At 58.0% G+C, this 18151-nt stretch overlaps 2 protein-coding genes and 1 long non-coding RNA gene across 6 annotated transcripts in view; 1 reads left to right on the top strand and 2 right to left on the bottom strand.

Annotated features, from left to right (window-relative positions):
* Positions 1–270: 270 nt before the first annotated feature.
* On the bottom strand, positions 271–14694 carry ITPKA (inositol-trisphosphate 3-kinase A). Of its 2 annotated transcripts, none has more exons than XM_037502259.2 (7): positions 8471–8959; positions 2385–2481; positions 2091–2307; positions 1767–1971; positions 1431–1532; positions 1078–1149; positions 271–968 (listed from the first exon to the last, which is right to left on the bottom strand). In XM_037502259.2, exons 1-7 carry the CDS (start codon positions 8957–8959, stop codon positions 765–767), a joined length of 1386 nt encoding a protein of 461 aa, XP_037358156.1. In that variant the 3' UTR covers positions 271–764. The 2 variants fall into 2 exon arrangements, with proteins under 2 accessions (XP_037358156.1, XP_054556703.1); XM_054700728.1 differs by lacking the exon at positions 8471–8959 and adding an exon at positions 14118–14694 and having other exon boundaries at positions 274–968.
* Positions 9687–12290, top strand: LOC119238515 (uncharacterized). 3 transcript variants are annotated; one of them, XR_008553927.1, is made up of 4 exons: positions 9687–9847; positions 9974–10087; positions 10296–10414; positions 11967–12290. It is a non-coding gene; the product is annotated as an uncharacterized LOC119238515 (long non-coding RNA). The 3 variants fall into 3 exon arrangements; XR_008553929.1 differs by lacking the exon at positions 11967–12290 and adding an exon at positions 10840–11065; XR_005123594.2 differs by lacking the exon at positions 11967–12290 and having other exon boundaries at positions 10296–11065.
* A 927-nt stretch (positions 14695–15621) lies between the features above and the next one.
* RTF1 (RTF1 homolog, Paf1/RNA polymerase II complex component) overlaps positions 15622–18151 on the bottom strand; it is a 65030-nt gene continuing 62500 nt past the window's right edge. Inside the window, exon 18 of the mRNA XM_037502258.2 lies at positions 15622–18080. Coding sequence (XP_037358155.1) covers positions 17974–18080 — 107 coding nt within the window. The 3' untranslated portion in view covers positions 15622–17973. The remainder of the gene's footprint in view (positions 18081–18151) is intronic.

Here is an 18151-nt window from a genome sequence, read left to right as displayed (position 1 = left end):
GCCTCTGTCCCCTGTGGTCTGCGTGGCATGTCTGGGCCTGTCTCGGGGCTGGCCTGGCATCACTGGACTCTCTGCCCTGGAAACCAATGCCAGGTCTCCTGGGGAAGAGCCTGGCCACTCCCAGCCTTTTATCTTCGGATCAAAGAGGTGACCTCCCAGGGGTGGGAGGAGAGTCAAACTGCCTCCTGCAGGAAGCCTTTGTGGATTGCTTTCCTCCCCGAGCATCCTTCATCTGGGAGCAACCATCCCTAGACATCTCTACTAAAGACCTCTTCTTCTACCCTCCAGTAACCTAAGTGGATGCGAGGGATGCCAGAGAACTGAGAAGGAGCATCAGCGGAGGGAGGGGATGAGGCTGGAGTCGCCGAAGCTGGTGTCTTTTCCTTTTATTGGGAAGGGGAGTCCATCGTAGTGTGAGTTTAGACCAATAGCTCTAGTGCTTGCGAAATAAAATTCATTTTCCATCCTCTCTGGAAAGGTAAGCAGCCCCCTCAGAAGAGCTGAGCTGAGGACGAAGCCTATTGTCCCACCCTGCCCCTGTATATTAGTGTCATAGGCTCTGGAAATGCTGGGGCTAGCGTGGGCACCGCTCCCGCTGCACATGCAGCAGTGCGCCCCAAGAGGTTGGCACCTGGTCCTGCTGGACCATGTGAGCCGCCCCGCACCGCGGGGTTTCAGTTCTTAGCCCACATGCACGACAGGGACGGGACGCAGTCGCCGTCCATCTGTCAGACCCTCCCGTCTGCGGGGACAGGGGCCCAGCCTCATCTCTGGGCCAGACTGGCCAGGATGCCAATGAGATTGTCCAGCCCCAGCAAATAGCCGTCCTCGCGGTTGCCCTCCTCCCAAGGCCGCCGGTGGTCCAGGGTCTGGCCGTCGGGGAGGGGCGTAGTCTTGCCGAAGTCGATGAGCCACACTCCAGCGCGATGACTGTGGTCGTGCACGAAGAGGAGGGAGCTGCCGATCACCTGCCGGGCCCCACACAGGGAGCTCAGAGCCCGGCGTGCCCTGCCCGCACCCTCCACCCCGTGCCCGCTGCAGCCCGCACAGCCTCACACCTGACGCTGCTCAGCTCACCTCGTGCCTCCTGAAGAACTCAGAGACCTCCAGGGTGTCTCGGATCTGCTGCAGGCGGTTCAGGTATCTCCTCTGGAGAGGGTGGGGTAGAGGGCGAGGGCCGGTCAAGGAAACGCCACCTGAGCCCTTGCTAGTATCAGGGGCCGCGACGCCTGCTCGCGAGGCTTAGCAAAGGCCTTAGGAAAATACGGGCTCCCTCGTGGGTGCCACCCAGAAGGAAGGAAAAAATGACAACACGGGCGGTAAAGACTGCAGTGGGAGTCACCCAGGGGAGGACGCTCTACTGGATGCCCCGGGGACACCCCTCAGCTTCGGGCCCGCAACACGGCAGGGCTGCAGATTCCGGGCCTCACCAACACTTCGGCATCCCCTTCCACAAACTCCTGGAAGACGTGAATCACCTGCTCCCGGCTGCGCGTGGTCTTGAAGTCGGTGCTGCAGGAGCCGTCGGCTTTCTGAAGGAGGCGGGACAGGAAATGTTAGGGGCTCCGCACCCCCTGAGGGGAGAGGATCAGGCTAAGCAGCGGTACCTCCCAGGATGTTGGCCGCCAGGGACAGCGAGGCGGAGACGGCGCCACAGGGTGCCTCCTCGGGAGGGTGGGGGGTCGGCAAGAAGGGCAGACCCCGCGCGCTGGGGCCGGGGCAGAAGAAAGGCCAGGGCGGCGCAAAGCGAAGCGGGCCTGGCCCACCTTGATGCCCTCGATGCGGAAACCAAGGGTGGTGCTGGAGCTGATGCCCTCCCGCCACTGCATGTAGCGGGGCTTGGTGACGGCGCGCTGCGCGTGCTCCTCCTCGGTGGGCGCCTCGGGGTCCACCGCCAGCATCTTCTTGTACATGTCCTTCCGCAGCTTGGGTCGCTCCCGGGCTTTCGTCAGCTCCTCTTCCAGGTAAGTCCTGCAGAGGCGCAGGCAGCCCCCGGGGCTTGAGGGTGGCCCGGGGCGCGGCGCCAAGCCCTCCTCCCCGCCCTGCGCCCCAGCTCGGTCCGGGTCAGAACCGGCCGGGCACACGCGTACCTGACGCCCATCTTGCAGTCCAGGACGCAGGGCCCGTCAAAGCCGTGCAGCAGGTCCTGCAGCTGCAGGTAGCTCTCGCCGTCGCGCTCCACCACGCCGTGGAAGGCCGGCACGCAGCCGCGCAGGGCGTCCGCCATGAGCCGCGCCAGGCAGTAGCGCTCCGGCTCGGAGCTTCGTTTCAGGATCAGCCCGCTGGTGCCCGCCGCCTTGAAACTCCCTGCAGACGGCACCGGTGAGCGTGACCCAGGCCCTTCCTCCCCGACGCCCCGCCACCCTCACCTGCCGTCTGCTCACCCGTGTGCCCCGCCAGCTGCACCCAGGAGTATCGCTTCTTGAAGGGGCTCATCACCGGGAGATTCACCATGGTGCGGATCTTCTGCCAGTGGCTTTTCTGAAAGCGACACGGTGTGGGTCTGCCGTCAGCGCCTCAGCACTGGGTGCATCAGCCCTCCCTCCTTGGAAACACGGTCTTGCCCTGCCACCCCGCGAGCAGCCAGGGCTGCTGATTCTTTCGTTCAGTCGAGGAAAGCGTGTCTGTGGCCTGCCCCTGTGGGGCACTAAGACAGGCCCCGGGAACAGTATACAGACCAGGCACACAGGCTTTCCAGTGTACTGAAAGTAATCCCGGACTGGGTGTCTGTGGAAAGGCTCAGCTTGGCCCTGCAGCTCTGCCCTTTCCGTTCACAAGCTGCGTGGGCAGGTTACAGAACTGTTCTGTGGAGGTTTTAGAACTTTTATGAACATGAGAAACATCTGATGGTCACCCTTGTTAACATGCAGATTCTCTGGCCTCAGGGAAATTCTGGGTAGGTCTGGGGCAGGACCAAGAATTTGTGAGGATTTACCAATACCTCAAGAGATTCTGGGGCCTGTGAAACAAGCCTCTGAGCATCAGTTTCTTCCTCTGTAAAATGGGGAGATAATCACTTGCATTGGGTTATGAGCAAAAAATGAGGCTGGAGTATGGCAGCGCCTCTCCCCCTCTCACCCCCTATTCATTGGCATGAAGCTGGACAAATGGAGAGTGACTGAACTTGGGAATGCTGGTTCCACTCATTTAAGAAAATAAAGACTCAGGGCGGGGAGGCCAGCCTTGCAGGGCCTGAAGAGAGAATGGCAAGAGGCAAAGCCCCTCATGCTATTCCTGGATTCCATATCACTCCTCATCAGTTTGCAAGGTCCAGGACACCCTCAGTCCTGATACTGACCCAGAAACCTGAGCTTAGAAAGTGGGATGCCTGGGCCTCCCCGGTGGTGGCGCAGCGGTTGAGCGCTGGGTTGCGAAGCTGCCCCCCCCCCAGCCTCTGCAGCACCGGTTCGATCCCCGGCTGCTCCCACGTGGAGCGCAGACCTCTCCTGCCGCCCCGCTGCTCCCCTCAGCAGTGTACTTGGGTCCTTCTGCCTTCTCTGCTCCCCACTCTGGCTCTGGTGAATTCTCTCACCCTCCCGCGCTTCTGACTGTACCCAGTGCTTGTATAAATAAATCTTTGGGGGGAAATAAATAAATAAGTCTTTGAGGGGGGAAAAAAGTGGGATGCAGCGCTGAGGGCCTTTCATCTAAGATGAACCTGTGAGGGAAATGTAGCTGTGGGTGAACCCATGCCCTTCTGACCATTGCTTCTCTGCCCAACCCAGAGGGCAACCCTAGACCTTCCCCCTTCCCACCTAAAACTTATCAGTCGCGTGTCTACGCTGTGAAGTGCACGGGTTTGTTCATCCAAATTGTGTCTGATGCCTGCCTTTTAGAGGAGTTACAGATGTGTGTGTGTGTGTGTGTGAGTGCGCGCACGCGCGTGTCCAGGCTCCTTGGCCACAGGGACAACTGGGTGGTGGCCTAAGCAGGGAGAAGCGGCTGACTATAAAGTCCTTTCCGTGGGGAGATGGGGTTAGTGAGGAAGAGTTGGATGGGGAGTTAGGCGTTGGTTCTGTCGCTCTCTAGCTGAGTGGAGCTGATGTGGTCATCGTGAGTTTCCTCAGGGAGGACAGCGCTGCCGCTGCCGTAACAGGAGCCTCCATTTCCTGGCTGCTCACTGCCTACCAGGCACTCTCCCATCTTCATTCAGATAGCGCTGCTCCTGCTTCCCTTCTCCAGTCCCTATATGGCACAATAGGGTGTGGTCACGTGTCCAATCCCCAGGGATCTGGGGGTGTAGCCAGAAGCAGCCCACTAGACACATGACATCTCTTTCAAAACTCCCATTTTTGGTCTTTAAATATATACAAGCATAATATCTGCAGCATAATAAATCCAAGTTTTATTATAAAACTCTCCCACGTCCAAATCCTCAAGTAAAATTCCAGGAAGATGTATGTGCCATGTGTATTCAGCAGAACCATCCCCTGCCCTCTCTCCCACACTCAGTTGAGAATTGCGATGACAATGATGATGCACACGCACAACAAGTGCAGAAGGCAGCAGCAGAAGGAAATCAAGGAAATTTTACAGAAGGAAATCAAGGCTCAGAGGACTTAGCATCCCCTGAGTCTCTGCCTCCAGACTCCCAGTCTCCCGCTGAAGCTCTCCACCAGCCCCACTCCCTCCCCAGGTTCCAACTGCCTCAGAAGGTACATTCCAAGGTACTGCCCTGACTCCCTTTGAGGGCCAAATGAGACCCACATGAGAAAGAGCATTGTATGGGTGAAGTGATCTGCAGTTATGAAGTGGAACAATTGGGGCCTCCTGGTGGCACAGGGGTGAGTCTCAGTGCTATCGCCACTATTGTCTGCGTTCAGTCAGGCCCGGGAGGTGACCCCCATGGCACAGCAGACCTCTCCTGCCTCGCCCGCTGCTCCCCTCAGCAGTGTATTTCAGTAGATCCGCCTGTTCTGCTCCCCACTCTGTCGCTGGTGAATTCTCTCACATTCCCCCCACCCTGTACCTCTGACCTATACCCCAGTTCTACACAAAAAAATAAGAAGAAGAAGAAGAAAATAAATCTGGGGAAACACTGGATACTTTTACCTTCACCCAAAGGAATAGGTTTAATGGTGAGCTTCAGGTAGCTAGAGAGCCCTATTGGCAGAATTTGGGGGACACTGGGACCAGAATGGACTTAATCAGAGGGTATATCTAGTTCTACAGTCATTCCAGTGGGAGGGGGAACCAGCCTCAAGTGAGATGGGAGAACCTTCTGTTCTTTCCTGCAGAGAGTAAGGCAAGAAGGTCTGCTAGACTAGGAGGACTCAGTACCTAAACTCCTGCGCCACTTAACTGCTCCTTGACTGAACTGTGGTAACACAGATTTGACTTGCCCCCAAGCTGGGGGAAAGTGGGGTCAACAGCTGCTCTCTCTCTCTCTGAATTTGTGAGAATCCTATCATTCAAGAGCAGCCGTGACTAAGGCTGTTTCCAGCCATGCAGGTTCCAAAGAGCTTCCATCTCCATGATATCCATAGAGGCCTCCCAGCCACTTCCCGAGGTTAGCGTGACAGAATTCAGCGCCCCTGCCAGTAACTGTGGAACAGGATTCCACCACTGACACAAATGTTGACACAAATGTCATGGAACGCGCTGCCATTTTCCATCTTAAAGAGCCACCTCTTCCAGGGAACATGCTGCATATAAAAATGCATGTATTCAAAAATGCTCCTGGAGAATCATTCTTCGGTGGGTGGATGGATGGGAGGGTGGGTGGGGATTTTGGCACATGAATAACAGCAGGGAAGATATTTTGGAGCAGGTAAGGCTTTTCGCCTGCGGATATCAGAAAGCAGGTTTATTATGCTAGGGTGAATTCTAGCTGAAAAGGGGGCCAACGCCTCACCCTCTTGCCCAGTCTACACCCTGCAGAAGTCTGAGAAACCGACTTGCAGGGCAAAAAAGCTCAGGGGAGCTGACCGTGTGTAAGACTCTGATGAAATCACAGGAGGACCCTCTGCTAAGTCCTCACCCCTGGGGCTGAACGGGAAGCAGCTGCCTTTGGGGAGACACTAGCCTCAGACCCTGCTCTTGTCTATATTCTCTTTGGAAGCCTGAGGAGTTGGGCTTCTAAAACCAGTGTAGCTTCTTTCCCTGTGGTGCTCATACCCACACAGTGCGAGTCCCTAGAATCCCACTCAGCACCCCCAGCCCTCCAGTCCCTGGTTGACGTGCTCCACCAGCCACCCCCTTCCCACCATCCAGTTGCCCCCGTCAAACTGGCACTCTGTGGCGGTGGGAAGAGCAATCAGTTTAAATTTATAAAAGGATCTGCACTAAGGTACAAGTGACCCACGACTTCACCCTCCCAGGGGCATTTACTTTTTAAAAAGGAACTCTTAACCTAAATTCTGCTCTATAATTAGAAAAGTGAAGTATGGGAGTTCTGGGTCCAGGATGGGATGGCATCCAGGTCTCCTTACCTGTCCCGGAGCACTGACAGACCCAGATGAACAGGCGCCACAGCAGCACCTCAAAGTTGTTCTAAGGGGTAGGGGAGGCCTAAGAGTAAGCCATGGCAGCTGCCCTTGGGGGAAGGCCCCCAACTCTTCCCGCCTGTGAGGGTTCCCCTGCCCATGACTTTGGCCTCCCACAGAACAGCCCGGCTCTCTCTACGAGAGGAAAGGCCCCCTGGGAAGGAGCAGGCTGCTCGGGAGTGCCAGCTCCCCTTGGGAGCGCCGGTTCCGAGCTCCGGGCAGGCTGCGCGGGGCCCCAGGAGAGCAGGGGAAGGATGCACGTGCCGGCGGAGACCTGGAGACTTTTCCCGGGCCTCCTGCGGCGTCTTTATCCCCCAAGGCCCGAGGGCAAGAGGCCCCGGAGCTGGGGGTTCCCAGCGCGCCCTTCTCGCGGCGCACCCTTCGGGAAGCCCGAGGGGCTCAGCTTCCTGCCCCGGGAAGCCCTGAGGCCGCTCCCGGACCCGCGGCGAGGCAAAGTCCGCGCCGGGCCCTTCCACGCGGACGCAGGCGGCCTCTGTCAACAGCCCCGGGCTTATCTGCCGCCGCCGTGGCTGTTTGCCTTCGGGGAGGCCCCGGCGGGCTGGGGGTTGGGAAGGCCCGGGAGACACAGTCGCAGGGCTGGAAGGGCCCTCCGCGGCCATCTGCTCCCGCGCCGGCGCGCCCGGGGCCGCCGGGGGTCAGGGGGGGAGACGCCAAAGCCTGGGGCGCAGCCGCGCCCCGTCCCCGGAGTCTGACCCCGCGGGGAGGGCCCGCGCGGCGCGCAGCTCGGCCGCCTGCGGGCGGAAGGGGGGCGGGGGGCTGCCCTCGGGGCGCCTTCCCTCCCGCGCCCGCCTCTCAGCTGTCAGGGAGTTGAGCGGCGGGGCGCGGCGGACCCAGGGCGACTGCTCCGGATTTTCAAGGAGGTGGGGAGGGAGCGGTCCTCGCCTTGCTCCACATTCCACCGCTTTCGGAAAGCCCTCGGCGGCACCCGCCTCCCCGTAGGGGTCGGGGCACCCCTAGCCCGGGCGCGGAGGGGGACTCCCCGCACCCTGCGCCTGGGGCGGGTGTGTTCCTGCTCGGCGCGACTTTCTTTCTCTCCTGGCGGCACAAAGCGCGCCGCCTCTGCGCACGGTGGAGTGTCGGGGTGAACCCAGCCGCGGACCCAGCGCGGGCCAGGTCCCCGCGCGTGCAGCCCGCGCGCCGCAGCGGCTGCTCCAGGCCGCGCCCCGGGCCTCTCCCCCCGCGTGCCCGCGGCCCGCGCCTCTCCCTCGGCTCCGGGAACACTCGCACGAAGTGGACCTAGAGCTTCTCCTGTGCGCCGACCGGGCAGTTATGCCAAGTATTTGGCCTCGATTACCACGAGGCTAAGACGGCGGCCCTGGGCGCCGCGCGCCCCGCGGGGGCAGGTACCCGGAGGCTTCGCGACCCCCGACCCGGGTGACCCGGGAGGCGAACCTGGGCCCGGGACCCCCAGGCTGCCAGAGGCCGAGCCCGGCGGGGGATCCCGCGCTGTCTGCCTCAGTTTACCTTGCCCCGGGCTCCGAGCGCGAGCACTGAGCGGGGCGCTCGGGTGCCAGGGCCGCCGGCCGCGCGCCCCCCCCGCGTCCACGCCCCGCGCGGGCGCCCGAGCAGACGGCGGCGGCTCGGGGCGCAGCGCCTGGAGCTCGCTCCACTCCCACTCAGGAGAGGGAAACCGTGGCAACGGCGGGGGTGGGGCCGCGGCGCCGGAGAGGGGGCGGGGAGAGAGGAAGACTCGTTCGCCCCTTTCCGCCAGAGTTCGCGGGGCGCCCCCCGACCCCCGCGCCCCCCGCGCGCCGGCGCCGCGCCCCCGGCCCCTCGCGGGGCCCCGCTCTTCCCCCGGCTCGCCCCGGGGCGCGAGCTGGAAAAGCGCCGGGGCGGCCTGGGGTTTCGCCCCGGCCCGGGCGCCCCCGTCAACGGTGGGAGCGCGCGCTCGGCAGAGGGAGCCCCGGACCCCGCGTCCCCGCGGCTGCGGCCCCGCCGCGCTGGCCCCGCCCCCGCGCCGGTACCTGCCCCGCGTCCTCGCCCGCGTCCAGCTGCACGTTGCCGCGGCTGCGGCTCTCGCTGTCGCTGAGCAGGTCGTCCTCCGAGTCCTCGGGCAGCGACGAGGAGCCGGTGGAGGACAGCGACGAGGTGGACAGGCGGCGCGGCTGCTGCAGGTGCGCGGAGCCCGCGGCCGGGAGCCAGCCGCCCTGGGGCTCGGGCGGCCCGGGGCTGGCCGGGGGCACGTCGGGCTCCTCGGCCGTCACCGTCAGCTGCGGGATCACCGGGGCCGGGGGCGCGCGCGGGAGCCCGTTGGGGACCTGGCCCCCGCGCCGCTTGGCCCCGCGGGCCCGGGGCTCCCCCGCAGCGGCGGCCGCGGCGACCGCGGCGCAGCGCGCCTCGAAGAGCAGACGCAGCTCCCCGACGCTCCGGCGCGGGGCCCGCTCCAGCCCCGGGCTGCAGGGCCCCGCGCCCCCAGGCCGCGCCATGCCCGTCGGGCCCCCGGGCAGGGTCATGTCCCGGCAGCGGCGCCGCAGCGGAGCCCACCAGCCCGCGGCGCGGCGGGGAATGGAGGCGCTCGGCGCCCCCGGCTCGGGACTGCCCCGAGGCGGAGCCTGCGCGGCCACCCGCCCGCCCGGCCCCGCCTCGGCCGCGCCCCCCGCCCACTCCTTTCGCTTTCAGGGAAAGCGCGGGCCGGCGAGGACGGGCCCGGCGGGGAGGGCTCCGGCGGCCGGGAAGCCCGGACCGCGTGGACGCCGACCCAGCCCGGCCCCGCGGCCCCCCCGCGCGGCCCGAGGACTCGGGCGGGGCCGCTCCGCCCCCGGGCCCTCCAGCTGCTCCCGGCTCCGGGGCTGGGAAGAAGCCCCGCTGGCGCCGCCCCGGGCTCTGCCCCCGCCGGAGAGGAGCCGGCCCCGCTCTTGCGCTCGCCGCGGCTCCTCCGAGCTCCTTTCCGAGTTCGGGGCATCCCGGGCCGAGCTGTCCGAGTCTCCCGGGCCGCGGCTTTTCTCCACCCTCAGCCTCTGCCGCCCAGAGGTCGGGCTGGGCCGTCAGCCTCGCGAAGGAGCCTCACCCCACTCAGTGAGCCCCCAGAGGGGACTATCCTGGGACCAACTGAGGTCGCTCCCTCCCGAGCTCCCCGCCTCGCGGAGGGCAGGGAACAAGGTCAGGAGGCGGGTCCTGGATGCCTCCAGGTGGTGAGCGCAGGCCTCGGCCACGTCCGGGGCCGGGGGTGGGGGGGGTGGACGGAGCCCTTCTTCCTGCTTCCCTGGGGAGCTCTGGCCTTGGTGGCCCTGAGCAAGTCATTGCACCTCCTTGAACTGCTGGTTCTCCTCCGCAAGGTTGTTGCCACTTCTTAGGATTGCTGTGAGAATAAAACAGAACGAGAAGTGTGGAATCTCTAAAAGGTGAGAACAGTTTTAGTGCGGGGGGGGGGGGTAGGAAGAGCCGCTCTCTATTGCACCACATTCTAGATGTGCTTTTAGGCAGCCCCTTGAGCCCTCAGAGTCCTGCTTCCTCACTGGTAAATTTAGGGAACCTCACCGGAGCCTCTGGAAGAGCCCACAGATGCCCGGGAGGTTTTCCTGCACTGCAATAATGCGGCTCGTGGGGGCATCGCTCTTGGCGGGTCTTCACCCGCTTCCCAGGTGAGTGGTCAGCTGAGCTGCAAGTCCCAGCTGCATAGAAGCCGGGATTTCTCAGGGATTCTTGTCTTCCCCCAAATGCCGCCGGTGAGGACCCCTCATCAGGCACCCGGCGCTGAAGGGCGGCTGGGGCCTGTGGAGAGAGCACCCGCAGGAGGTGCTCCAGCTCTGAGTGAAGCAATGCAGAAGTTTCCTTCCCTCCTCCTTTCAGCCAGAACTCCAGGATGACCAGAGGGAGAGAGAAAGGAGGATCCAACGAGGGAAGGGAAATCCTCGCCACGAAGAAGGGAGCATGTCCTGGGGGAATGCATGCAAGTGAAGGAGTGGCAGGTAGAGAGGATGGGAGTGAAGGGGTAAGAGAGAGAAATACGGGAGTTTGAGTCCTGGGTGGAGAACTGTGGGGTAGCACAGGCTTCCTCCTCGAGGCAGAGGTCGCCGGAACCTCGGTGTTAGTGGGAAGGGCGTACTCTAGAGCTTGAAAACCCAGAAACACCCTTGCCCCCTCCACGTCTCTCCCTCCTTTGGAACTACCAGGGTCCACAGCATCTGGGAAGGTGCCGCCCACAGAAGGGGGCAGGGGCGGGTGGCATACGCAGAGTGGAGAATGAGCCAGAACTGTCAAGGAAGGACATGTACTGCCCACCTGGGTGCCCAGCAGTGTGTGGGCAATGTTGGAGGCACACGCAGGCTGGGAACTAGGTCTCCATCCTGGCCGCCAAGAGAAAATTCAGGGGCAGTGCCTTTTCTTGTATCAGGCCCTTGGCCAAGGGCAGCAACCAAAGAGGACTTCTTTGTCATATCTGCCCAGGTGTTTCTCACCAGAAAGGTAAGGGCAAACCTGGAAATGGGTATTGAAATGAGAGCTACCTTTCTAGGGGTGGAGAGTGGGAACCGCCCTTAGCAAAAGAATAAAGTGACTTGGGCCTCCCCGGTGGCTCCCGGGCCACTCCCCGGCCACCAGAGGAGGGTCCCACATGGCGCGCAGACCTCTCCTGCCGCCCGCTGCTCCCCTCAGCAGTGTACTTTGGTCCTTCTGCCTGCTCTGCTCCCCGCTCTGGCTCTGGTGAATTCTCTCACCCTCCCGCGCTTCTGACTGTACCCAGTGCTTGTATAAATAAATAAATAATTTTTTTAAAAAAAGAGTAAAGTGACTCAACCAGGGAGATTAAGGCTCTTGCATATAGCCATGCGGACACTTGGTGGAAAAGCCAGGGTGTGTCCTGGTTAGGTCTCCTGCCCTCTCCTTGCGTTATGCTACTTCTCTCAATAACATCTTGTCGTTCAGCCCCTGTTCCTTACCCAAGGAAGGCAGAGCTGGCCTCCACCAACCACAGGGGAGAAACATGAAGGCCCAGGGCGTGGCTATCCCTGTGTATCTGTGGGAGAAAGTCAAGGGGCTCTCATATCCTCTGGGTCAAGAATAACCCTTTGAATCCTAAAATCTGGTTCTTTGTGCCTCAGTTTCTCCAGTGCTTGAGGGTGTGCGATGGCATGGCTAGAGGAATGTGAAGAGAGAATATTAAACTGTCTACTATGGAGGGAGAGGAAAGGTCTCTGATATGCTGCAAAAAATGGTCACTAGGTGGCTGTTCTGAGATAGGCCACACAAGTCACAGACTTATCCACAAGGCCATTCATATGTCCAAGGAGAGAATGGATTTTTTTCTTGTGGCATTTCAGTTCAGGGGTTCTCCTGTAGTTTTCTGGGGTTCCTGAGTTATCACTCCTCTCCCTGGTCTTCTGGATTTATCAGTCTTAAGGGCTACATCTCTAAGGGGGGAAAATCCCTGGGGCACAGGACCTGGAAAAAAGCATGTGAGAGGTGGGAGGCTTCTGGGGACTTGCCTCATTTAGCCCTGACCTTCCCCTGCCTTTCCTCCAGGGCAGCACTAGTGGACCCAGGGCAGGAGCAAGGTCACTGCTTCCCAAGACTCACAGGTAGGGGGTCTCCCTGATGATGCAAGGGGTTAAGAGGAAACCTACCAAGCTATCTGCAGCTACTGCAGCACGAGTTCGATCCCCGGCCAGGGAGCTACCCACATGGCACAGCAGACCTCTCCTGTCTCGCCTGCTGCTCCCCTCAGCAGTGTTTCAGTAGATCTGCCTGTTCAGTTCCCTACTCTGTCTCTGGTGAATCCTCTCGCCACTACCCCACCTCCGGCCTGTACCCCAGTTCTTGTATGCATAAATAAATAATCTTAAAAAAAAAAAAGACTCACAGGTAGGGCCTCTCACCAAGAGGAGAGGGGATGGAACACAGCCTTTGATCTGCGCTCCTGAATGGGGCACCTGTTGATTGAGGGGACTTGAAGCCCTAGCCAGAGAGACCAGAGTCATTGTGGGTATGTCGGGGCGTGGGGGTAGGGGACAGTGACACATGGTCCTCTCGGCCAGGTGGCCAGGTGGTTCCTCTAATCACAACTTATAGACATACTGTGTGGAGCCTGGTGTTCTCCAGGAGTCCAATATTCTGTGACAATATCAGTGATTCATTCACTCACTCACAGAGCAAACAAACGTCCATTGAGCAGCTGCTCTGAACCAGGCACTGTGCTAGGTGAAAAGGATATAGGAACAAGGACTTCCCATGAACCCCTTCTTCACCGAGAGTGTTGGTGGTGTAGCATTCACATTGTCTTCTGGGAAGGAAATGGACAAGAAGTGACCCAACCAGAAAACAGGCCCCAGGCTGCAACACGGCCGCACTTACTCCTTTCCAAGGGACTGTCAGTGAGATCCTGGGAACCTTGGTCTTTCAGAAGCTTCATGCATCCCCACATTCCCTGAGCAGCCCGAAGCCCTTCTCTGCTCAGAGCATGCCAGTGGCGAGCCGGCCAGACCCAGGGTGCAGGGGAACTTGAGGATGGGTAGGAACTGGAGGTTTCTTTCCTCCCAGGAGGAGCAGTGAGTGAATGCCTTCACCTTTCTTTGCCAGGCCCTTTCCCTTACCTCTGGGTTTCCCCTCTCCATGCCATCTGCGATCCTAACCAGGAATATTCTGGGACTGGATGCGAGGCTCATTTAGCTGGACTAGAGAGCCAGCAGTGCCCACTGACCCTCCACCATCTGAATCAGTCTTATCTAAAAGGAACAAAATGTGTCACCACCCCGTGTGCGCGCAAGAGGAACATGCTCTCTCCTGACACACTTCAGAAACAAGGCTTTCCATCCCTCCCAGGAGCCTGAGTCCCTGTGCTTCTCCCTCCTTTTCTGCAGACTTGGAGCCTACAGCGCTCTCTCCCAGGGCCAGGTACAGGCCGAGGGGACGTGGAAGGGCGGGGCGGGGCTTCGGGGCTGCCCTAAGAGCCCTCGGGTGCGGTCCTCTTGTCCCATCCCGACAGCCCCAACCCTCTAAATGCCGAGGGGAGCAGGCACAGTCTTTCATTTTGTGGGTGATTGCTCTGCCAGCCGGCCTGACATCCCCCCGAGGGCTGGGCGCCGAGCCCGCAGGCCCTCCGCTGACGGTCGGCACCAGGGTCACCCGAAGCTTCTTCGAGCAAGCTGGGGTCTGGAAGCCAGGGCCTGCCCGCCTGGGTGTCAGGGGCCGAAGGGCACCTCGGTCACGCTGCAGAAGCGCGCCCGAAAGCTGAGGCCCCCGTTTCCAACTAGCAGGACCCCGGGACCGACGCGAGCCCCACGCGGTTCAAGCTTGACGGTGCGGGCGCGCGCTCGAGCAGGCAGCCGACCGCCTTCTGGCGGGGCGCGGGCCGGGCCGGGCCTGGGCGCGCAGAGGCCACGAAGCCGTCGGCTCCGCAGACCCGCCCAGACCCGCCCAGACCCGCCGCAGACCTTTCTCGCCGCGGGCTGCGTCCGTGCCGCGGGGTCTCACTGCCGAGCGCGCGGCGGTCTGGGGACAGACGGGGCTGGGGGAGGAAGGGTCGAATCCCCCCAACACGGCGCCTCAGGCTGGACGTCCACCTCCCTCACCCCGCAACGCTTCTCTCCACCGCGTTTACTGGGCGTTTAGGCGGCGCTGGGTGCTCGGGATAGGGAAATTTCGAGGTCGTAGGTTCAAGGCTGGGGGTGGACTCACAAATAACAGCAGAACATCGTGGTGAGTGCTGCGCCTGGAGAAGCCGGCTGGAGGTGCTCCCACACCCGAGTGGGAGGGGCTCTTCAGGGAAGGCTTCCTGGAGGAGGTGACTTCAGCCGAGTGCTGAAGAATGAATGAGTTCTCCGGGGAAAATAGATGCAGACAGACCAGAGCATTCCAGGAGAGGTGAACATGTGAGTGGTTTAGCAGGATGAGGTCTCCACATGCGCTTAGCAATTCAGGGCCAGCGAAAGCTAAATGAGGGGGAAAAGAGTATTTTGAAGGCGGCATCAAGGTGGTCACGGTGGGGAGGATCAGAACTTTGTTGGACTTCTTTACCCCTATTTTTCGGTTTGGTAGTTGTTTTTTGTTTGTTTGTTTGTTTTTAAATTGCTGTTGTTGGTGATAGGGAGGTCAGGTCACACTCTTTCTGATCCTGCTGGAGGAGTGGAGAGGTGGCAGCCTTCAGATCCTTTGACTGGGAGCAGGGATGACAAGACAGATTCTCAAAGGGCTGTCTTGTCTGTTTGGGCCCTGGTAAATAAAAGGGGCCAGGCTGTCCTCTGCGCAGAAACTGTACTCTCTAGGATTCAGGAACGCACAATGGTCAGGTAGCAAATGACAGGGAGTTGGAGAAAACCTCAGTGGTCATAATTGCAACCTCAGTGGTCAGAGGCAGCCTTGAACTAGGTTCCTTCCATTTTGTGATTGTCACCTCCCAGTTTCCCATCTCTCCAGATGACCTGGGATCTGCCTTCCTAGCTAAAAGATGGTCAGAAAGCTCTGATACAGTTACAAGTAGTAGGGTTGGTGAGTCTTACAGAGCTCCCCAGTTTAGGGGCATACTCATACAACAGGCAGAAAACAGGACAGCAAAGGAACTGTGCCCTTAGCCAACCGACAGCTGGGAGGACCAGACTCTCACTAGAGCTGGACAGTGTGTCAGGGCCTACCTAGTTTTCGTTAAAGCATAATTGTATTTTCCAAGGTAGGAAGTAAACCAGGCCAGTTGGAGGTTGCCCTGGCTCTAGACAACTACCATAGCATGGAGGCTTTGGGGGCCCTAGGCTGAAGGGTTGAAAACAGCTACTTTCACTTTTGGAGGTACTGGGTCAAGAAAAGAGGAAGGAGAGAAACGGAACAAGTGGGCCTCTTGGACTTTCAGAACACGACTGAGAATTGCCACTTTGGATGCAATCCTTGGACTGAATTTGATCCCCTGGTTGAAACAGGGCATAAAGTTTATTTACAAATATCTATAGTTTGAGTGACAGGTCAGGATTTCACAGAAACAAAAGCATTCTTTTTGAGGGAAGTTACAGAAACAAGAGAGACTTAGATGATGAACTAGGCATATGGACATTGGCCTTTCTGGTTCCTGGAAGTTAAAAACGTGTAAAATAGGCTTAGGGGCTTTGCCCTTCAATACTGAAACCACAGGGGTGGGGCCGTGGGGGGAGGGGGCGGGTGGCTGGAGCAGGGGACTGCTGCAAGAATTCCTCAGCACAAGAACTACTGCTAACCACCAAAAGGCTCCAGCTGGTGGGACAAAGCCATGAATATCTTATGCCTGGTCAAGACTTGAGTTCAGAGACCCTGCTTCAGTTGTGACTGGGGTCAAGTCCTCAGTGTTAATTCCAGTCATCAAGTAGGCTACTTAGGCACTAAGTTAACTTTTGGGTCTTCTTCGGTTGGCTTTTCTCTCTGCTGTGTTTGGCATCTCAGAAGGAAATTTTCAGCAGCTGCATGTGGGGATGTGGCAAAGTGGCTACAGTGTGATGCAGTTTTAATAAAAATTTTATTACACAGCCATAATGTAATTGACACTTCTCCAAATCGAAATGATACTAAATACAGATCTACATGGTGGACCAGAATGATTCCAGCAAATTGTATGGATTCTATAATTTCATGTCTTTTAAAACAATAAAGAAAAATAGTCCAAGTTCGTCATGATAGGAGAGGTCCCAGCAGCCTCCGGGACTCTGCCAGGGTCCAGACAATGTTTAACAGTCTGTGATTCCACATTTACACAATAACCTATAAAGAGTTTTGGTTAATGGACTATTCAAGTATATATGATTTTAACAAGTCCATCACCATTCCTTTGCCCAACCGAACTGTGTCACAGCTACCACATAGCTGTGTTACAGTCATATTTATCAATTTTACAGTCACAATACTTTTAAAAAACCATCCATTGCTGCTTTTTTTTTTTTAAATAAAAAAGTGTAAACTAAGTTAAAGCAACACTGAGGCTCTATTCAACCCAGAAGAGTTACCAACTTCATTTTTATGTTTAAATACCACTTAACTCCATGATTCCCATCATCCCCCTTCCTTACGGAAAAGTAGGGTGAAGTACCAAGCAAAGCTTTTAGATTTCTCTCCCTCTTGTGGGAATTAGCAGCTCTCAGCTGTTTCTTTACCTTAGTTCTTGATATATATAGTCAGCTGTACTTTGTTCTGAAAAGATTTGTTAAATGCCACTTTTATTTACACTTGGAGCTTTACACCTGAGAATGATTATCAAGCAGTCCGCTTATCTCTTTTCAAACATTTCATAAAGACACACACACTTCTTTGCTGGTTTTACCCTAGCTGCACAACAATATATATGCTTACCATATATATGTACACACACACACACACACAGACACAGGCACACACACGAAACTGCACAAGCTTGTAACATCTGCAACCTATCTTTGTGTTCGTTCTCTCCACATTCATGTTGAATACTTGCTCTTAAAAACAAAACAAAACATTATTCTTGCTGAAACAACAAAACAGAATCACTAGGAAGGGACAAGTATAAGGGGTGGGGAAAAGATACACTCTGCGTTCAGCCGGAAGCTGAGGGCCCTGGTCTCCATGGGACAGCGAGACACCTGCACTACCTTCCCTGGTACCTGGCCGTAGGCTTTCCTCCCTGGCCTAGAGGGCAAAGGCCAGACTGGGGAGTTTTCTCCAAGGTGAGGAGGTGATGGGGAAGAGGAGGTGGGGAAGGGGCAGTTACACAGCTACAGCAGTCAGGCCTGTTTAGTAAGAAGAATCACATTTAATGAGTTTCTTTCTTGCAGTTTCAGATGCTCAAGTACAGCTGAAAAATATCTGAAACAGCTATAGACCCATGACAGACTGTTAGATACAAAGAGTACTGCATTTTAAAAAAATGATAAAAAAATCCACACATAGACACATACACACAAAACACACGCACACACACATACACACGCGCGCGCATTTTCTCTCTCTCTCAAATAGACCCCCCTCCCTCCCCATAAATGTACACTTTTGGGAAACTAAATTGGTTTTGAAAACCTCTCTTCCACAGAGATGGGAAGGAGAGAAAGATGAGGAGAGAGGAAGGAGGACTGCAGGTGCCCAGTCCCCACTCCCTCCACAAAGGTCAGGTGCCAAATGTTCAATGGTTGGGTCCAAGGCAATCCACTGAGGAGACTGCCCAGTGCTGCTGCTACTGCCACCAGGGGCTCCAGCAAGAATCTCAGCTCCACGGTAATACTGAATGCGTGCAGAGTGGCCAATGAACTGTGCTGGTTTGCAAAAAAAGAAAAAAAAAAAGAAAAAAAAAAAGGCAAACACAAATCTAAAGACATGGATAAAACCCCAGAGCCCAGGTCCGCTCTGGGTAGGGCCTGCCTGGGGTTGGTGGGAGATGTGCAGACAAGGGAGGTCTATACAGTAAATGGTTTATATTACAGATGACTGGCAGTTTAGAGTCTCTTCCCAGTTCTACTGCTGCTCCAGCCCAAAGAGGGCAAATCAAAGGAAAAGAGGAAAGGTGGGCACTGTGATGGGGCATGCAGGGTCGGAAGCAGCAGGCTGGGTGCGCTCAAATAAGCCCCCGTCGTTTTTTGTAGTCTTCCAAGTTCAGAGATCTCTTTGGAGCCCCATCCTTGGCTGGCGGAGCCTTGGAGGTGATGGCCAAAGCCTTTGACTCTATGGGAAAGAAGAGCACATTGGCATCTGAAGTACCTACAAAGTTGTTTTAGATCTTACGCTGCACTCCT

Source organism: Talpa occidentalis, unplaced genomic scaffold, assembly GCF_014898055.3.
Source record: "Talpa occidentalis isolate TD23 unplaced genomic scaffold, MPIMG_talOcc4v2.1 talOcc4.11, whole genome shotgun sequence".
NCBI classification, from domain to species: Eukaryota; Metazoa; Chordata; class Mammalia; order Eulipotyphla; family Talpidae; genus Talpa; species Talpa occidentalis.
Note: the sequence above shows the minus strand (reverse complement) of the source record. Positions and strands in the feature narration are given on the sequence as shown.

Excerpts from the sequence above, each read along its gene's own strand:
- ITPKA (XM_037502259.2), bottom strand. The coding sequence starts at position 8,959 with ATGACCCTGCCCGGGGGCCCGACGGGCATGGCGCGGCCTGGGGGCGCG. Across the intron at positions 1,972-2,090 it reads GACTGCAAGATGGGCGTCAG|GACTTACCTGGAAGAGGAGC; the intron begins GTACGCGTGTGC and ends GCGCCTCTGCAG. Across the intron at positions 969-1,077 it reads AGTTCTTCAGGAGGCACGAG|GTGATCGGCAGCTCCCTCCT; the intron begins GTGAGCTGAGCA and ends GGGGCCCGGCAG.